General features: G+C 35.5%; 1 protein-coding gene across 1 annotated transcript in view; it reads right to left on the minus strand.

Moving 5' to 3' along the window:
- The window catches only part of LOC115231020 (cell wall integrity protein scw1), a 37,772-nt gene that overhangs the window by 10,297 nt on the left and 9,659 nt on the right, over window positions 1-17,816 (minus strand). Inside the window, exons 4-5 of the mRNA XM_029801117.2 lie at window positions 17,336-17,428; window positions 8,637-8,747 (exon numbers count right to left, since the gene is read on the minus strand). Of these exons, the coding sequence (XP_029656977.1) occupies window positions 8,637-8,747; window positions 17,336-17,380 (156 nt within the window). The 5' untranslated portion in view covers window positions 17,381-17,428. The remainder of the gene's footprint in view (window positions 1-8,636; window positions 8,748-17,335; window positions 17,429-17,816) is intronic.

Genomic DNA, 17,816 nt, shown 5'->3' on the forward strand with positions numbered 1-17,816 from the left:
AGATATGTAAGGTCCAAGTACAATGTGAATATGAGACAGAATGAGAAGGGCACTGAGTGAAAAAATAGTGGGATGGATGATTAGAAACAGAGAATGAGTTGGATGCAGAGGACATCAGTTTTAGTGGGAAGTGAAGAGAATAGAAGATAAATTGTGGGGAAAAGTTTGACAGTTCTGCTGAGATGGGTGGGTCTTCTCAATCACAGCATAATACCATTCATCTTGGTACCCCGTTATTTCTGAGAAGCTCAAAATCTTGAGGTTAGTCTTCGTCACTTTGTCTCACGTCTTCCACATGTTTCTTCCATGTTTAGTGAATGGTACTCCTTTATACACCTGTCTTCATCCATCCACATCACATGACTATACCAGCACAATCTCTCTTCAGTCCACCACATCTGATGCTTCTTATGCCCAATTTTTCCCCATTGATATTGCACATCCATCTAAGCATACTGGTTTCATTTCTTTCAAGTATTCCTAATGTCTTTTACATTCACAATCCAAGTTTCACAGCCACATTGCTGGTTTTACACAAACATCACACAATCTGCCTTTCTTTCATAAAAAATAGATTTACCTGTGCTTTAATTACCAACGTGCATCCACCTCTATTGTCAATTAGGTTACCTAGATAACAGAAACTATTGACTATTTCTTTATTTTAATCAGTTGAAATCATAAAGTGACTCAAAGGTCAAGAGTTTTGTGCAAAGAGTTTGATAAGGGTCATGGACGAAACTTTCGGCCCTTGAGTCATTTTGTAACTTCTGCAGGCTAAAATAAAAAAAAAGAAAATTTATAAACTTAAGTTTTGGGCACTATTGTTCTTGCTTGTGTTAACAGAAACCTATATATCACACAATATATATATATATATATATATATATATTGTTAATACACACACACACACACAATACACATCATCATCATTTTAATGTCTGCTATTCTATGCCTGCATGGTTCAAATACTATTTGTTAAAGCACGTTTCTTTCAGCTGGTTGCTCTTCCTGTCACTAATCCTCATTTGTTTCCAAGCAACAGAATATTTCTCTTTGACTGGGCATATTTTCATGGAAGATTGGAAATGAAAAAAAAAACACTTGTATGATGGTGACACTTATCAAGGTGTATGCAGTAGGATTGAATCTGGATGGTTAGGAAGTAAACTTTTAAGCACACATAGCCTGCACCCCTGTCATATATATATATATATATATATATATATATATATATAATATATATATATATATATAATATATATATGTTATATATATATATATATATGTATATATATATATATATATATGTATATATATATTAACAATTGTTTCGAATATATGTATGTATGTATAAGGACAGTCAAACCTGAATTGATGAACCACTCAATATATCTAAGTAGAATGCCATATTTATTTTAACCAAGAAAAGGTTGATAGTGACTTTGAAGTTTTGATTCAGTTGCTTTCATCATACTGTAAATCTATTTTTAGCTTCTTATAGTTTTGTTGTTCCTCTTGTGGGTGGGGCATTTTAAAGTATGTAGGGAGATGGTGGAAGGGATTAGTAGGGCAAGGAAGAAACTGTTTTTGTTGGTAAATGGTTTTGTTTGTTTCAAGAAGATATCGTTTGCTTAAATTAGTTACATTTATTGGAGGAAATTAATTATATTCTGATTTGGATTTATTCAACCCTGGATATAAAAACTACTATTTTTTCCCCTTATGCTATGATGAAAAAACCATCAAGGTTTTATAACACCAGAAGTAGAATGATGGGGCTAATCAAATAGAAAAGTTTTGATTTTCATTTGCTAAGCTGACCATAAGAAAATCTTTTCACGAGTTCAGTTTATCCACAAGGTTTAGTTCAACAACTTTGAATAATTTTTGTTGAAATGTTCTGATGGTCATGATGAAGCAGAGTTCAAAAGGAAACGAGTGTATTGAAATTTTCCTGACATGACAGTAACAATTAGGAAATGGGGGCAGAATATTTTAAAGGTGAATTCTGAGCTAGTTCAACATTTGGTGCATGAAGGTCATAGTTTGATTGGCAATTGGCTGCCATTTCTATCGGGTTTAGTTATGTAGTGATCTCCCTTATCTCATATACACACATATATTATCTGAAGGAGTTTTGGGTGATATTTTCAACATTCACTCACTCACACACACACACACACACACACGCATGCATACATACATACATCCATCCATCCATCCATCCATCCATCAAGAAGTAATGATCAAGGAAATCTGATTGGACAGATTCATGATAAAAAGGTCATAATTTAATCTCATATATTTAGTGTAATTTGTGTATATATATAGTAAAAAGAAATTCCACCAAAAATATGTCCCTCCAACAACATATACATTCACAATTGCCTTAATGGAGGAACATCTAAATTCAGTATTTGAAATTATAAGTATTTTTTGCAAATATTTAGATTTTGTTTTACGAAAACTGTAATACGACAAAATTTATGCAGTGAATAGACTTTGCATAAAATTTGTATGTTGTGGTGCCTATATTTTCACCATTTCATTTAGGATGTGTCATACTGATATTAATATTTCATTTGTATGGAATGCTTGCTGCATGCACTTTTGGTAAATGAACTATGATCAAAAGCTCTTCTTGCATTTTATAAGATATATCATTACAAGAATCTTGCAAACCAAAATCAAAAACCATATATATTATTACAAATCTATATGAAATATATGGAATGTATATTATGACATGGTATTTATTAAATGTCACTGTCAGCTTATTTTGTGTAGAGAGCCAACATGTGTATGCAAAAATATACATGTATACATATGCATATATGTGTACATATATACATATAAATACACACACACACACATATGGGATTATAGTTGTAATAATGAAGTCAAACCAAATAATGATATTTTGAAATAATTTCACACATACTTTTTAGGTGTGTGTAACAAATAATAGGAAATTCACCCACTCAGCAAGAGCTTTCTCAGTTAAAACATTTCAAAATAGAAGTCAGTCAATGGAAATATTACACCCATGTATATATGGTGGCTGTTACTTCATTTTGGGCAATGCATATACACACATATATATACACACACACATATATATATGTATATACACACATATACATACAAATATGTGTATATATATATACTTATATTTACATATGTATATATTATATATATATATATGTATATATATATATATATATATATATATATATATATAATATATATATATAGATATATATAATATATATATATATATATATATATATATATATATATATATGTATATATATATTATATATATATATATATATATATATATTATATATATATATGTTATATATATTTTATATATATATACATATATATATTTACATACACGAATGCATTTCTACGCACACATACACAAATATATATAACTGTTTATAACACACATGTATATGTACGTATATATAATTTATTGATATGTAGCAGAAGCATCAGAATGACTCAAGGACTGAGAGTTTCATGATATAATTTTAACCTTTAAAGGTATTTTTTTCCCAAAAAGTTTCATCGAAAGTGGCAGCCTATTAAAATACCTTTAAAGGTTAAAATTATAAACAACTTATAAATAAGGGCAAAAGAAAAATTATTTCTATGCTGATAACAGACTTTAAATCGTCAATTTCCACATTTCATTATACATTCACTATAAATACAGCACAACAAGTATTATAGTGAATGTATAATGAAATGTGGAAATTGACGATTTAAAGTCTGTTACCAGCATATTGGCATGGAAATTACTTTTCTTTTGCCCCTATTTATAAGTTGCCATATATATATATATATATATATTATATATATATTGTGTGTGTGTGTGTGTGTTTGTATATATATATATATATATATATGTTTGTATATATATATATCTATATATATGTTTGTGTATATATATATATGTTTGTGTGTATATATATATATGTTTGTATATATATATATCTATATATATGTTTGTGTATATATATATATATATATATAGTTTGTGTATATATATATATTATATATATATATATATATATTGTTTGTCTATATATATATATATGTTTGTGTATATATATATATATATATATATATATGTGAGGGCGCGTGGCTTAGTGGTTAGGGCATTCGGCTCATGATCGTAAGGTTGTGAGTTTGATTCCCGGCGACGCGTTGTGTCCTTGAGCAAGACACTTTATTTCACGTTGCTCCAGTCCACTCAGCTGGCAAAAATGAGTTGTACTTGTATTTCAAAGGGTCAGCCTTGTCACTCTCTGTGTCACGCTGATTATCCCCGAGAACTACGTTAAGGGTACACGTGTCTGTGGAATGCTCAGCCATTTGCACGTTAATTTCACGAGCAAGCTGTTCCGTTGATCGTATCAGCTGGGACCCTCGTCGCCGTAACCGGCGGAGTCTTTTTTTTAATATATATATATATATATATATATATATATATATATATATATATATATATATATGTATATATATATACATATACATACGATATATATATATGTTTGTATATATATACATACAGATATATAAATATATACATAAGATATATGTATATTAATATATATATATTTTTTTCGTTTAACGTCCGCTTTCCATGCTAACATGGGTTGGACGATTTTGACTGAGGGCTGGCGAACCAGATGGCTGCACCAGGCGCCAATCTTGATCTGGCAGAGTTTCCACAGCTTGATGCCCTTCCTAACGCCAACCACTCCGCGAGTGTAGTGGATGCTGGCAATGACCTAGCTCGAATCTTTTTACACATGCCACCGGCACAGGTGCCAGTGAAGCGACGTTGGTAACGAGCATAGTTGGATGGTACTCTTGGCACCCTACTAGCACAGGCATAAGTACCAGTAATGCGACACTGGTAACGATCATACTCGAATAGCTGCTCTGTTAACGATCACACTCGTATGGTGCTCTTTGCACCCCACTAGCACGGATGCCAGTCATCAAATTGATTTTGATTTCCCTTGCCTCAACTGGTCTTTGAAAGCAGAGTTTAGTGATCAAAGAAGGGAAAGGTATGCATAAGCAGGCTGGTTATGCTCCTAGCATAGGCCACAAGCTATGGTCAAATTTGGCTTGCCGGGTCTTCTCAAGCACAGCATACTTCCAAAAGTCTCAGTCGCTAGTCATTTCGTTGGTAAGGTCTAATGTTCGAAGCTCGTGCTTCACCACTTCATCCCAGGTTTTCCTGGGTCTACTTCTTCCTCAGGTTCCCTCAACCACTAGGGTGTGGCACTTTTTCATGCAGCTATCCTCATCCATTCTTGCCACATGACCATACCAGTGCAGTCGTCTCTCTTGCTCACCACATCTGATGCTTCTTCGGTCCAACATTTCTCTCAAGGTACCTACACTCTGTCGAGTATGAACACTGACATTACACATCCATTGGATCATACGGGCTTCATTCCTTGTGAGCTTACGCATGTCCTCAGCAGTCACAGCCCATGTTTCACTGCCGTGTAGCATGGCTGTTCATACACATGCATCATACAGTGTACCTTTTACTCTGAGTGAGAGGCCCTTTGTCACCAGCAGTGGTAATAGCTCTCTGAACTTTGCCCAAGCTATTCTTATTCTAGCAGCTACACTTTCAGTGCACCCTCCTCAGTTACTGACTTGGTCACCTAGATAACAGAAGCTATCAACTACTTCTAGTTTTTCTCCCTGGAATGTGGCAGAAGTTGGTCTCTGCGCATTTTCAGTGTTTATCACCCCCGAGCATCTGCCACATACAAAAACTATCTTCCCAGTTAGCCTTCCTTTGATATTACTGCACCTCTTATGTGTCCATAGCTTACACTGGGTACATCTTATAGAGTTTCTACCTATGCCTCTACTACAGATCGAGTAGGGCCATCTACCTGAAGGGATTTGTGGAATTCAAGACAGGATGCCCCTGGGAGCTCCTCTATGCTGATGACCTTGCCCTAATTGCTGAGTCACTATCAGAACTGGAGGAGAGGTTTCAGGTGTGGAAGCAAGGATTAGAATCGAAGGGCCTTAGAGTCAACCTAGCTAAAACCAAAGTTCTAATAAGTAGGAAGGTAGACAAATCACAAACACCTTCAGGTAGATGGCCCTGCTCGATCTGTAGAAAAGGCATAGGTAGAAACTCTATAAGATGCACCAAGTGTAAGCTATGGACACATAAGAGGTACAGCAATGTCAAAGGAAGGCTAACTAGGAAGATAGTTTTTGTATGTGGCAGATGCTCAGGAGCAATAAACACTGAAAATACGCAGAGACCATCTTCCGCCACATTCCAGGGAGAAAAACTAGAAATAGTTGATAGCTTCCGTTACCTAGGTGACCAAGTCAGTAGTGGGGCTGGGGGTGCTGAAAGTGTAACTGCTAGAGTAAGAATAGCCCGGGCAAAGTTCAGAGAGCTCTTACGTCTGCTGGTGACAAAGGGCCTCTTGCTCAGAGTAAAAGGCAGATTGTATGACGCATGTGTATGAACAGCTATGCTACATGGCAGTGAAACATGGGCCGTGACTGCTGAGGATATGCGAAAGCTCGCAAGAAATGAAGCCAGTATGCTCCGATGGATGTGTAATGTCAGTGTTCATACTCGACAGAGTGTAAGTACTTTGACAGAAAAGTTGGACCTAAGAAGCATCAGTTGTGGTGTGCAAGAGAGACATTTGCGCTGGTAGGGTCATGTGGCGAGAATGGATGAAGATAGTTGTGTGAAAAAGCGGCACACCCTAGTGGTTGAGGGAACCTGAGAAAGAGGTAGACCCAGGAAAACCTGGGACAAGGTGGTGAAGCACGACCTTCGAACTTTAGGTCTCACCGAGGAAATGACTAGAGACCGAGACCTTTGGAAGTATGCTGTGCATGAAAAGACCTGGCAGGACAAGTGAGGCCATAATCCCGTGGCCTCTACCTGGGATGTAGCCAGGCCACTTATGCATTCCTTTCCTTCTTGGGACACAAAGCTCCACTTGTGAAGACCTGTTGAGGCAAGTGAAAATCAAAATCAAAATCGTATTCGATCAACATCAATGGAATTTGTAGCTGTGATACCAGTGCCGGTGGCACGTAAGAAGCACCATCCGAACGTGGCTGTAGCCAGCGCCGCCCTGACTAGCCTCCGTGCCGGTGGCATGTAAAATGCACCATCCGATTCGTGGCCGTTGCCAGCTTCATCTGGTCTCCATGCCGGTGGTACGTAAAATGTACCATCCGATTGTGGCCGTTTGCCAGCCTCGTCTGGCATGTAAAAAGCACCCACTACACTCACGGAGTGGTTGGCATTACGAAGGGCATCCAGCTGTAGAAACACTGCCAGATCAGACTGGGCCTGGTGCAGCCTTCTGGCTTCCCAGACCCCAGTTGAACCGTCCAACCCATGCTAGCATGGAAAGCGGACGTTAAACGATGATGATGATGATGATGATGATATATATATATATCATATGTGTATGTATATATATATATATATATATATATATATATATATATAATATATATACTAGCAGCATAGCCCGGCGTTGTCCGGGTATGTAAGAGCCCCTAGTAGGCAACGACTAATCCCAATCTAGTCCTTTCCCTCTAGGGAATGAAGGCGCATGTGTAGGTTGCAATGTCTTCTCTACACTCCCAAATAACTATCAAACAGCTATCGATAATTCAACTCAGGGAAGTTTTCAAAATTTTCTCTGCGTTAGTTTTGAATTATGACATTGGGCTATGTGTGTGTCAAGTTTCATCAGAATCGATTGAAAGCCGTGGTCAGGGTGAGGGTACAACCTGACAGACACACAGACACACGACAGACAAACTGCCGTTTATATATAGAGAGATATATATTTATATATATATATCATATGTGTGTGTGTATATATATATATATATATATATGAGATAAACCAGAATTGAAGGGAACTTGTGGTGGTCTATGTCACCTAGAGTTGTATTGGCAGAAGTAATAGAAAGACTTTGAAGTTGCCATGAGTTGTAGAGTAGCTGTCTTTTTGAACTGAGTTCATTTTCAGGGTAATGAAGGCAGGTGGCAGTGTTTTACATCCTCTTTCTTGGAATAACCTGGTTGAAACTGATGGGGAACATAAGACAGTATGTAGAGAGGAAGTATTAGAAGAGAGAAACTGCTTGAGAATGGGAGAAAAATAAAAAAAGAAATCAAAAGAGGAAGAGTAGCAACTGAGTTTGGGGCAGAAAGTAAAACTGAGGGGAGTTGAAGTTTAAGAATGGGATTACTTGAACTAAGAGATATAAATGGGATCCATTTCGATCCATATCACTAATAGGTTCAAATGAACATTTTCCTTTCTACTCCCTACTCATCCTCTTGGTACAATGACTTGTCTTTTGGCTCCTTCATCTCCTCTCTCACCTCAGTTATTTCCCCCATCTCACCTATTGAATATTTTAACGATAATTATTTGATAACATTGTAGGTAGTAATGATATCTGGCGTTTGTTTGTTTGTATGTATGTGTGTGCATGCATGCATGTTTGTGTGTGTGTGTGTGCATTTGCTTATTTTCCGTTCTTTTGTTAATAGCATAAGAGATATGTTGTTGTCTTACCACTTCTCCCATCTTGTTTTTGGCATATTCGATCCGTATTCCTCCCCTATCTGATGACAATAGTACAAAACCATGTAGCCTGTTCATGGCTTCAGTTGCTTGTCTCACATCCTAGAAAAACAAGGAAGAGAAGAAAACATTACTTGAATGCAATTTAGAAGGAAAACGGTAGAAAAATAATAGTGAAAAATAACCAGACAAGGAGCCAAGCTCTGCATGAGCGAATGAGTGAGTGACGGGTAATCAATTGACTCTGAAATGTGAGATCTGTTCACATTTATTTAAGAATTTGATGCTCTGATAGTACAGGAGTGAAATGAACTTATATAGCATGCCATTTACAATCCTTTCAGGAACCTGAAAGATTGTATGATAGTATACAGCAGAGCTATACAAACTTCCCCAACTCTTTTGCTGCCAAAGCATCAGCCTTGTAGTAACTCACATTTAAATTCTGCGTTTATTAAATGATATCTCTCTTAGGTAGAGCATGTCTTGGAGTACTTTTTCTGTTGATGCCAATAAGAGAATAGTTGGCTATATATATATATATATATATATATACATGTTTCTATCTGTCTGTCTGTCTATCTATCTATATACATACATACATATGCATATACATATATATCTATATGAGTATAGTAATAGTAAAACCATTGGTCACTCTATGGCCAGATGTGAACATTATCATTTATATATATGATGGAATCTCCTGTTGAAGATGACGTATGAGTGTTCAGTTTTTACTGAACAACCTGCACAAATGATTTATTTGTAGTGATCAAATATTTAAGCTGTACATTAGGTCAATTCCTTCATCACATTGACATTACCTGTACAGGTGCATAAATGTGCTGCATGTCAGGTGTCAAAATGATCACTGTGCATGTATTATATATAGAACTTTGTATGATCCAAAGATCCTAGTGTACGAAGTCAGTAAGCTTGAGGCATATATATGGCTAATATAGATGGCAAAAAGTGGATGATATACACATTTCCTCTCATTTTGAAATCAATGGACACCTCCTCTTGCTTTCATTTCATCACTCATCCTTACTATTGGCAACCACTCTTCTATCAACTTGCACCCCACCAAATATCCCAGTCGTTTCCTACCATACTTTCCCCTCGTTCTCACGCCCTTCCCAATCACACATCTATTTTGGATCTTCTGATATCTTTTCCTCTCCTCTCTCTCTCTCTCTCTTCTGTTCCCTTCCTTTATCACCTTAGTAAATATACATGACCTTGGTTATTGAACACTCTCTACTCTTATTCCTGTATGCCTGACCTCCTCTCAACCGGCCAATTCTAGCATTTCTGCTCTCATTGCTCCCTTACCTGTTTGCTCTCCTCAATCAACAAGCATTACGTTACTGAGTACTCTCTGCATTTACTGTGTACAACATACCCTGTCCCCTCTGCTGGTTCTATAAAAAGACCTCCACCCTGCTCTTCTTCAGCTGATGAATAGTGAGCAATATTCCCTTACTAATGTTGGTGTCACAAAAATGCACCCACTACACTCTGTAAACAGAAATATATTGATGACGATATATATAATTATATTTATACGTATGTATGTACGTGTATATATGTATACGTGTACACAAACATACACACGTATGTATGTATGCTTATATATATATATTATATATATATATATATATATATATATAGATATATATATATATATATATAGTTGTAAGTACATACATGTATGTACATACACACACACACGCACACAACCGTCACTAGATTTGTATTTCTTGAGATAACATATGGGACAACCAATCAATCTAAGTACTTGAATAGACTGAAAAAGAAAGTGATTTAATATCTACCTGTTTACTTGTTTAATCAATAAATGGTCTTGCACAAATATTGACAAAAATACATTCGCAAATATTAATCTATGGCTTAGGAAAACTGGGAAAGTTAAACAGAATTGTATGTCTACTACGACTTGCCTAGTGTTTATTTTTCGAAAGATTGAACTCTACCTGGCGGTATTTGAAAGGAAGACACAAAGAAAGGTATAGAAATCCAAAATGCAAATCTTAATCGTTAGCTAATTAAAGGGAAATAACTCTAAAATCAATTGCAGCGTGGAAGGTGTTTATAATCCATTTAAAAATACAAAAACCGTTAGATTCATTTCAATATTTAAATTCAATTTGCCAAAATATTTTCGTCGCTTTGAAACTGCGACCAGTTCACTGACAAAATTCTGCGCGGCATCACCGAATTTTGTTAGTGAAGAGGTCGCGGTCTCAAAGCGACGAAAATATTTAAATGTTGAAATTAATTTAACGGTTTTTGTGTGTTTTTAAATCGCTTATTAACACCTTCCACGCTGCAATTGTTTTTGTTTTAGCACACAATCTCAGATCAGGTTACTTGCTATGCAAGTACAACTCCGTAACTATAAAATCGTTTAAGGGAAATAATTGATCAGACTTGAAGTAGCTATAATTAAAACTGTACGCAATTTATGAGCATTCAGTTCTTAAGCATCATGTGGATCAAGGTGGTCCCATTAGATACAGTAGCAAACTCTTAATATCTTTCCAGGAGGTACTGTAGACTAGAATTGTCTTCTCACGTTTTCCTTCTTGATCGTTTTCATAATGATGCTCGCACGGGTCGCAGACGTTGCAAAGGAACTCCGTCTCTACTTCCAATTCCCCACTGACAGCAGCTTGTTTAACAGTTTTATATTAGGACACTGGAAGACCTCATCTGCGAACAAGTCTATGTTGTCGGTGATGCGTTCTTCTGTGTGTGTGTGTATGAGAGAGAGATAGAGATAGATAGATAGATAGATAGATAGATAGATAGATAGATAGATAGATAGATAGATAGATAGATAGATAGATAGATAGAGAGAGAGAGATAGAGAGAGAGAGAGAGAGAAGAGAGAAAGAGAGAGAGAGAGAGAGAGAGAGAGAGAGAGAGAGAGAGAGGGAGAATTTGTGCGACATGGTTGCAGGTGTGGCTGCGAGGTAAGAAGTTTCTTTACAAAGTTCAGCTCTGCTCAGTGGCTCTTTGGATAAGTGTCTTCTACTATGGCACCTGGTCGCTAAAGCTTTGTGATTAGATTTGGCAGATGAAACCCGACGAAAAAGAAAAAAAAAAGGAAAGGGCTCGTCGTGTGTGTTCGCACACAGACACATTTGGCAAGAGAACTTCTTACAAAACCGTTACGCCTGCAATCATTCTACATACACACATGTATGTATGTATGTATGTATGTATGTATGTATGTATGTATGTATGTATGCATGCATGCATGCATGCATGTATGTATGTATGTATGTATGTATGTAAAGCTGGACTCATGAGTCATCTTCGTAGTCATAAAACGAGACAGATGAGTGACAACCTGGTCACTGGTGGTGGTGTAACACACCATACTAATCATATCTGTCGGGCATGTGGAAGAGAGTGTAATTCGGCAGGAGGACTTAAACGACATGCAAAGGTACATGAAGCCCAGTTAAAACTACAGCCGGCTATTACCAGTAAAGGTTTTAGCTGCCAATTTTGTACAAGACATTGTAGATCTTTAGCTGGGCTAAAAAGTCACATTCGATCACAGCACCAGTAACAGTTAAGCTTCGTGCAATGGCCATACTCGATAACGAGGGGGCAGCCATAATAATAATAATTATGTATATATATATTATATATATATATATATATATATATATATATATATATATATATAATATATATGTATGGTATGTATGTATGTATGTTATATGTACGTATATATGTATGTACATATGTATGCATGCATGTATGTATCTTTGTAACCACCCCCACCACCACCACCCGACAACTAGTGCCGGTCTGTTTATATACCCGTAACTTAGCCCTTCAGCCTAAATAACTGATAAAAAAAGTACCAGGCTTAAAAAGAGTAAGTAATTGTGTCAATTCATACGATTGAAACCTTTTAAGGCGTTGCCCCAGCAACCAGTGGCAGCATCTGTTTTTTTCTGAATCAGCAAATTCTGAGAAGTAGGCTGAAATAAATGTCAGGGGAATTCCCGAGCGTGGTGACAGCTGGTTAGAATAAAAGAATGTCTGTCTGTCTGTCTATCTATCTATCTATCTATCTATCTATCGATATTTTTGTCGAACCGCTGTTACAGAGTCGTAAACATACCAACACCGGTTGTCAAGTGGTGGTGGGTGGACAAGCACAGACACACACACACATAGACATCTCTCTCTCTCGCGCTCTCCATATATATATATATAGAAAACACTTGCTGTGGGACTGAACACAAGGCCATGCGGTTGAGAGGCAGGCTTCTTAGCACACAAGCACGCCTGTACCTATGGAAGTAGAATTATCATTATTGGTTCAGAAGTATATTATAATATTTATATTTTGAATCACCAACACATTTCGATCGTCACTGTGTTATTAGGTCTGTGCTGGATCAGAATTCTCAGACAATCGCTATTTCTCTCCATAAGCTTCTCCCAATCCATCGGATTATGCACGCGCACAATTTGAAGAAAGGGAGGAAAAAAGTAAAAAAACTGAAAGATTAAGAAATTAAAGGGAGATAATTATCTCCCCAAAATAGTCGCAAGCGGAGCTGGACAAGGGAGATAATTCCCACTCATAATCTGGTGGCTATACCTTTCGTACTTAAACCTCAATCACATAGAAATGGTTGTGCGTTTGTGTTTGTGTGTGTGTATAATTTTCATCCAACGTTGTCGACGATAACCAGAACATATATTATAGGAAAAGATAGGTCATGGTACGCCAGGTTGTGGTCGATCCGGCTGATGCGTGCGCGGAAGTTTGTGCCGTAGAGCTGGCCCTGGCGATCTGCTCGGAATGAAAACAAGGTTCTGGACTTGTGCTGCTCACGTTTTCTTTGTACTCTTTATATTTTGTTCGTAGGAGGCGGCATCTATATTGGTGCAGCTATGCCAGTTAGGGTGGTCTTGAGCTTGCCTTTCCCAGGTGTCGGAGTTCCTCTGAAAGCACTTCCGTAAGGTTTGAGTGTATCTTTGAAATGCTTTTCCTGCCCACCATGTGTACGCTTGTTTTCTGCGTATTCACTTAAAACACTTACTGTGTGTCAGGCATTCTAAAAAAGGTGGCCTGCCCACCCACCTGACCTGCGTTCTCCCCTAGCAATGCGTAAATGCTTGTCAGATCAGCTTTATGTATGCGTGGGGTTGCTGTGTGGTGAGCAGCTTGCTTACTAACCACATGGTTCCGGGTTCATTCCCACTGTGTGGCACCTTGGGCATGTGTCTTCTACTGTAGACTCGGGCCGACCTAAGCCTTGTGAGTGGATTTGGTAGACAGAAACTGGAAGAAGCCTGTCGTATATATGTATATATATATATGTGTGTGTCTGCGTATATGTTTGTGTGTCTGTGACACGCAAAATCGCTTGACACCCGATGGTGGTGTGTTTACGTCCCCGTAACTTAGCGGTTAGGGAAAAGAGACCGATAGAATAAGTACTAGGCTTACAAAGAATAAGTCCTGGGGTCAATTTGCTCGACTAAAGGTGGTGCTCCAGCATGGCCGCAGTCAAATGACTGAAACAAGTCAAAGAGAGTATATATAATATATATATATATATATAACACACATATATATCATATATATATATATATATATATATGTATATATAATATTATATATATAATATATATATATATATATATATACATATACATACATATATATACATATATATATATTATATATACATATAAATACATAATATATTATATACATATATATATACATATACATACATACATATATAACATATATATATACATATACATACATACATATATAACATATACATACATACATATATATACATATACATACATACATATATATATATATATATATATATATATACATAATATATCTATATACATATATATATATATATATATATATATATATACATATATAATATATATACATATATATATATATATATATATTATATATATATAATACTATATATATACATATATATTTATTTATTATATATTATATATACAAAACGCACGCATCCCTTTTTAAGTAAGATTGTTCTTTATATCAAGTTTTGTTCTTGATATTAACTTTGATGCGCACTCTTAACTTTCTGTCCCATCCCTTTCTCAGCCTTCATTCCTTGATTCCTTTTCCTCTACTTAACTTGTCTCTTCCTCTCTCTCATTCTTCACTCTCTCTCTCCCCCTCTCCATTCTCATGGTTTTCCTCGCAGCCATTCCCCTTCTTCTCTCCCTTTCTCTTGCTCTCTCCCCCTCCCGTCGTTGACCCGCGATGAGACTTCCGCTGCTGCTTTTCTGGCCTGGCCCTCTCAAGGTATGGACGACAATTCTTTTTGCTCCGCTCGTCGTTCATAAAAAAAAATTCACGTTCGCTATACTTTTTTTCGTTCGGCGTTAACAGCCCATCTTATCTTGTTTTTCCTTGTCCTGTCTTCTACTGTTTACAATTTGTACTGTCGTTACTGTCCTGTTTTTATTACCATTTTTTACCCCTCTGCGGAAAGATCTCAGAATTTTAATTGATTTGCTTTTCGCAGGAAGGAAAGTTTCTTGTCGAAGATACGTCTCGCTTTTATCCTTCGAAACGTAGAGTAGATGAAACCATAGCGACTGAAGAAGGGGTTTTTTCTTTGTGTTAATTGTCCTGTACTCTTTTTTTTTGCTGTTTTTAAATATATGTCCAGTTCTTTTGGTTTGTGTCTATATTTTCGTTTCTCATTGTGTTCGACGTCCTTTTGGTGTCCTGTACTCATATATGCGTGTATATGTACATGTAGAGGTAGGTACGTACATATATGTTTATATATATGCATATGTTCTATTTTATTATTTATTTAATATTATATTATATATATGTATATATATATATGTATATATACATTATATACATATATATATATACATATATATATATATACATATATATATACATATATATATACATATATATATATACATATATATTATATACATATATATATATACATATATATATATACATATATATATATATACATATATACATATATATATATATATATAAATATATATTAATAAATAAAATAGAACATATGCATATATATAAACATTATGTACGTACCTACCTCTACATGTACATATACACGCATATATGAGTACAGACACCAAAGGGACGTCGAACACCATGAGAAACGAAAACATAGACACAAACAAAAGAACTGGACATATATTAAAAACAGCAAAAAAAATAGAATACAGGACCAATTAACACAAAGAAAAAACCCCTTCTTCAGTCGCTAAAGCTTTTATCTACTCTACGTTTCAAAGGATAAAAGCGAGACGTATCTTCGACAAGAAACTTTCCTTCCTGCGAAAAGCAAATCAATTAAAATTCTGAGATCTTTTCGCAGAGGGGTAAAAAATGGTAACAACAGGACAGTAACGACAGTACAAATTGTAAACAGTAGAAGACAGGACAAGGAAAAAGAAGATAAGAAGGGCTGTTGACGCTGAACGAAAAAAAGTATTACAAATGCAGAATTTTTTATGGACGACGAGTGGAGGAAAAAGAGTGACGTCCATTACTTTGAAAGAGCCAGTGCTCCATGTCTGGTCATGGTGAAATATTGCCTTTCTCGGAAACAAGTGAGATTTAGGCACTGGAAGCTTAGCCTGCTGTAGAAAATTTACCTCCATGAAACTCCATTTGGCCCATGTGAGCATGGAAAGGGGAACATTAACATGCATAAAAACAATGATCACACACACACGTGCGTGCACACATGCAATATATAAAAGGATTCATTTAAATAACTATTGCACATGTGGCTCCATAACCGACCTGTTATACTTTATATAATAAATATCCATCACTTCATTGGCAAATGAAATCTTAAATAAATGTTCTAAAGGAAGAAAACTATAGCGTTTGTTATCATAGGCTGACACACGCAAAAAAAAAAGAAAAAACTCCAAAATGAACAAAACTTATTCAATGAAAAAGTAGAATAAAAAAATAGAGCCCATGATAAACATGGACAATGATTATAATGTCAAGAAAAAAAAGGAAAGAGATATGAAGAATGTATAATATATTAATACACACACACCACACACACATATATATATATATATATATATATATATATATACATGTGCATATACAGATACAGTCAAACATACACATATATATACATAACCCCCCCCCCCATATATATATATATATATATATATACATACACACACATATATATGTGTATACATATATATATATATACATACAATATACATAGACACATACATGCATTTATGATAAATTTCCATAAAAGTTACAATATGTGTTTGCTTGTGTGTCGATTTACATACATATATACATACATACACACACACATACATACATACATACATAATTTGTATGTGTGTGTGTGTGTGTGTGTGTCTGTGTGTGTATGTGTGGATACATGCACGTGTATATGTTTCTACATACAATAGTGATTAATTGGCATTTGTCTGAAAATCCATCCATCAAAAACAAAACATACAATAGTAGCAGAGAAAGATGTAAACTGGAAAATTAACACAGAAATAACAACAACAGAAATATATGGAAGAGATGAAATAAACTGACAAGATGAGTTACTAATTCCTACCTGGAATTCAACAAAAGCTACAGGAGAACCTCCTTTGTTATGCATCCGTAATCGACAGAACCCAGGGAAGCTGAAATTGATATACAAGACTTTAAAAAACGGGAGGCAAAAGATGGAGAAAACATATTTGTTAATATCACATGCATTAAAAAGAAGAAAATAATAATAATAATAATAATGATGATAATAATAATAACTGGTACAGCAAGTATAACATTTATAAATATTGAGATATCTATAAATGGTGTAGTTTGCTCATAAAAAAAGTTTATTAATAGACAATGGTACATTATTCTGGTGGTGTACATGTGTACACACACACACACACATGTATATATACATACATTTACATATATACATACATCTACATGTATATATACAAGTATAAACATATACACATATATCACAAGTGCGCATGCACACGCACAAACACAAAATACATACATACATACATGCATACAGCCATCGGGATTAGAAGATA

Source organism: Octopus sinensis, unplaced genomic scaffold (assembly GCF_006345805.1).
Source record: "Octopus sinensis unplaced genomic scaffold, ASM634580v1 Contig17164, whole genome shotgun sequence".
NCBI lineage: Eukaryota > Metazoa > Mollusca > Cephalopoda > Octopoda > Octopodidae > Octopus > Octopus sinensis.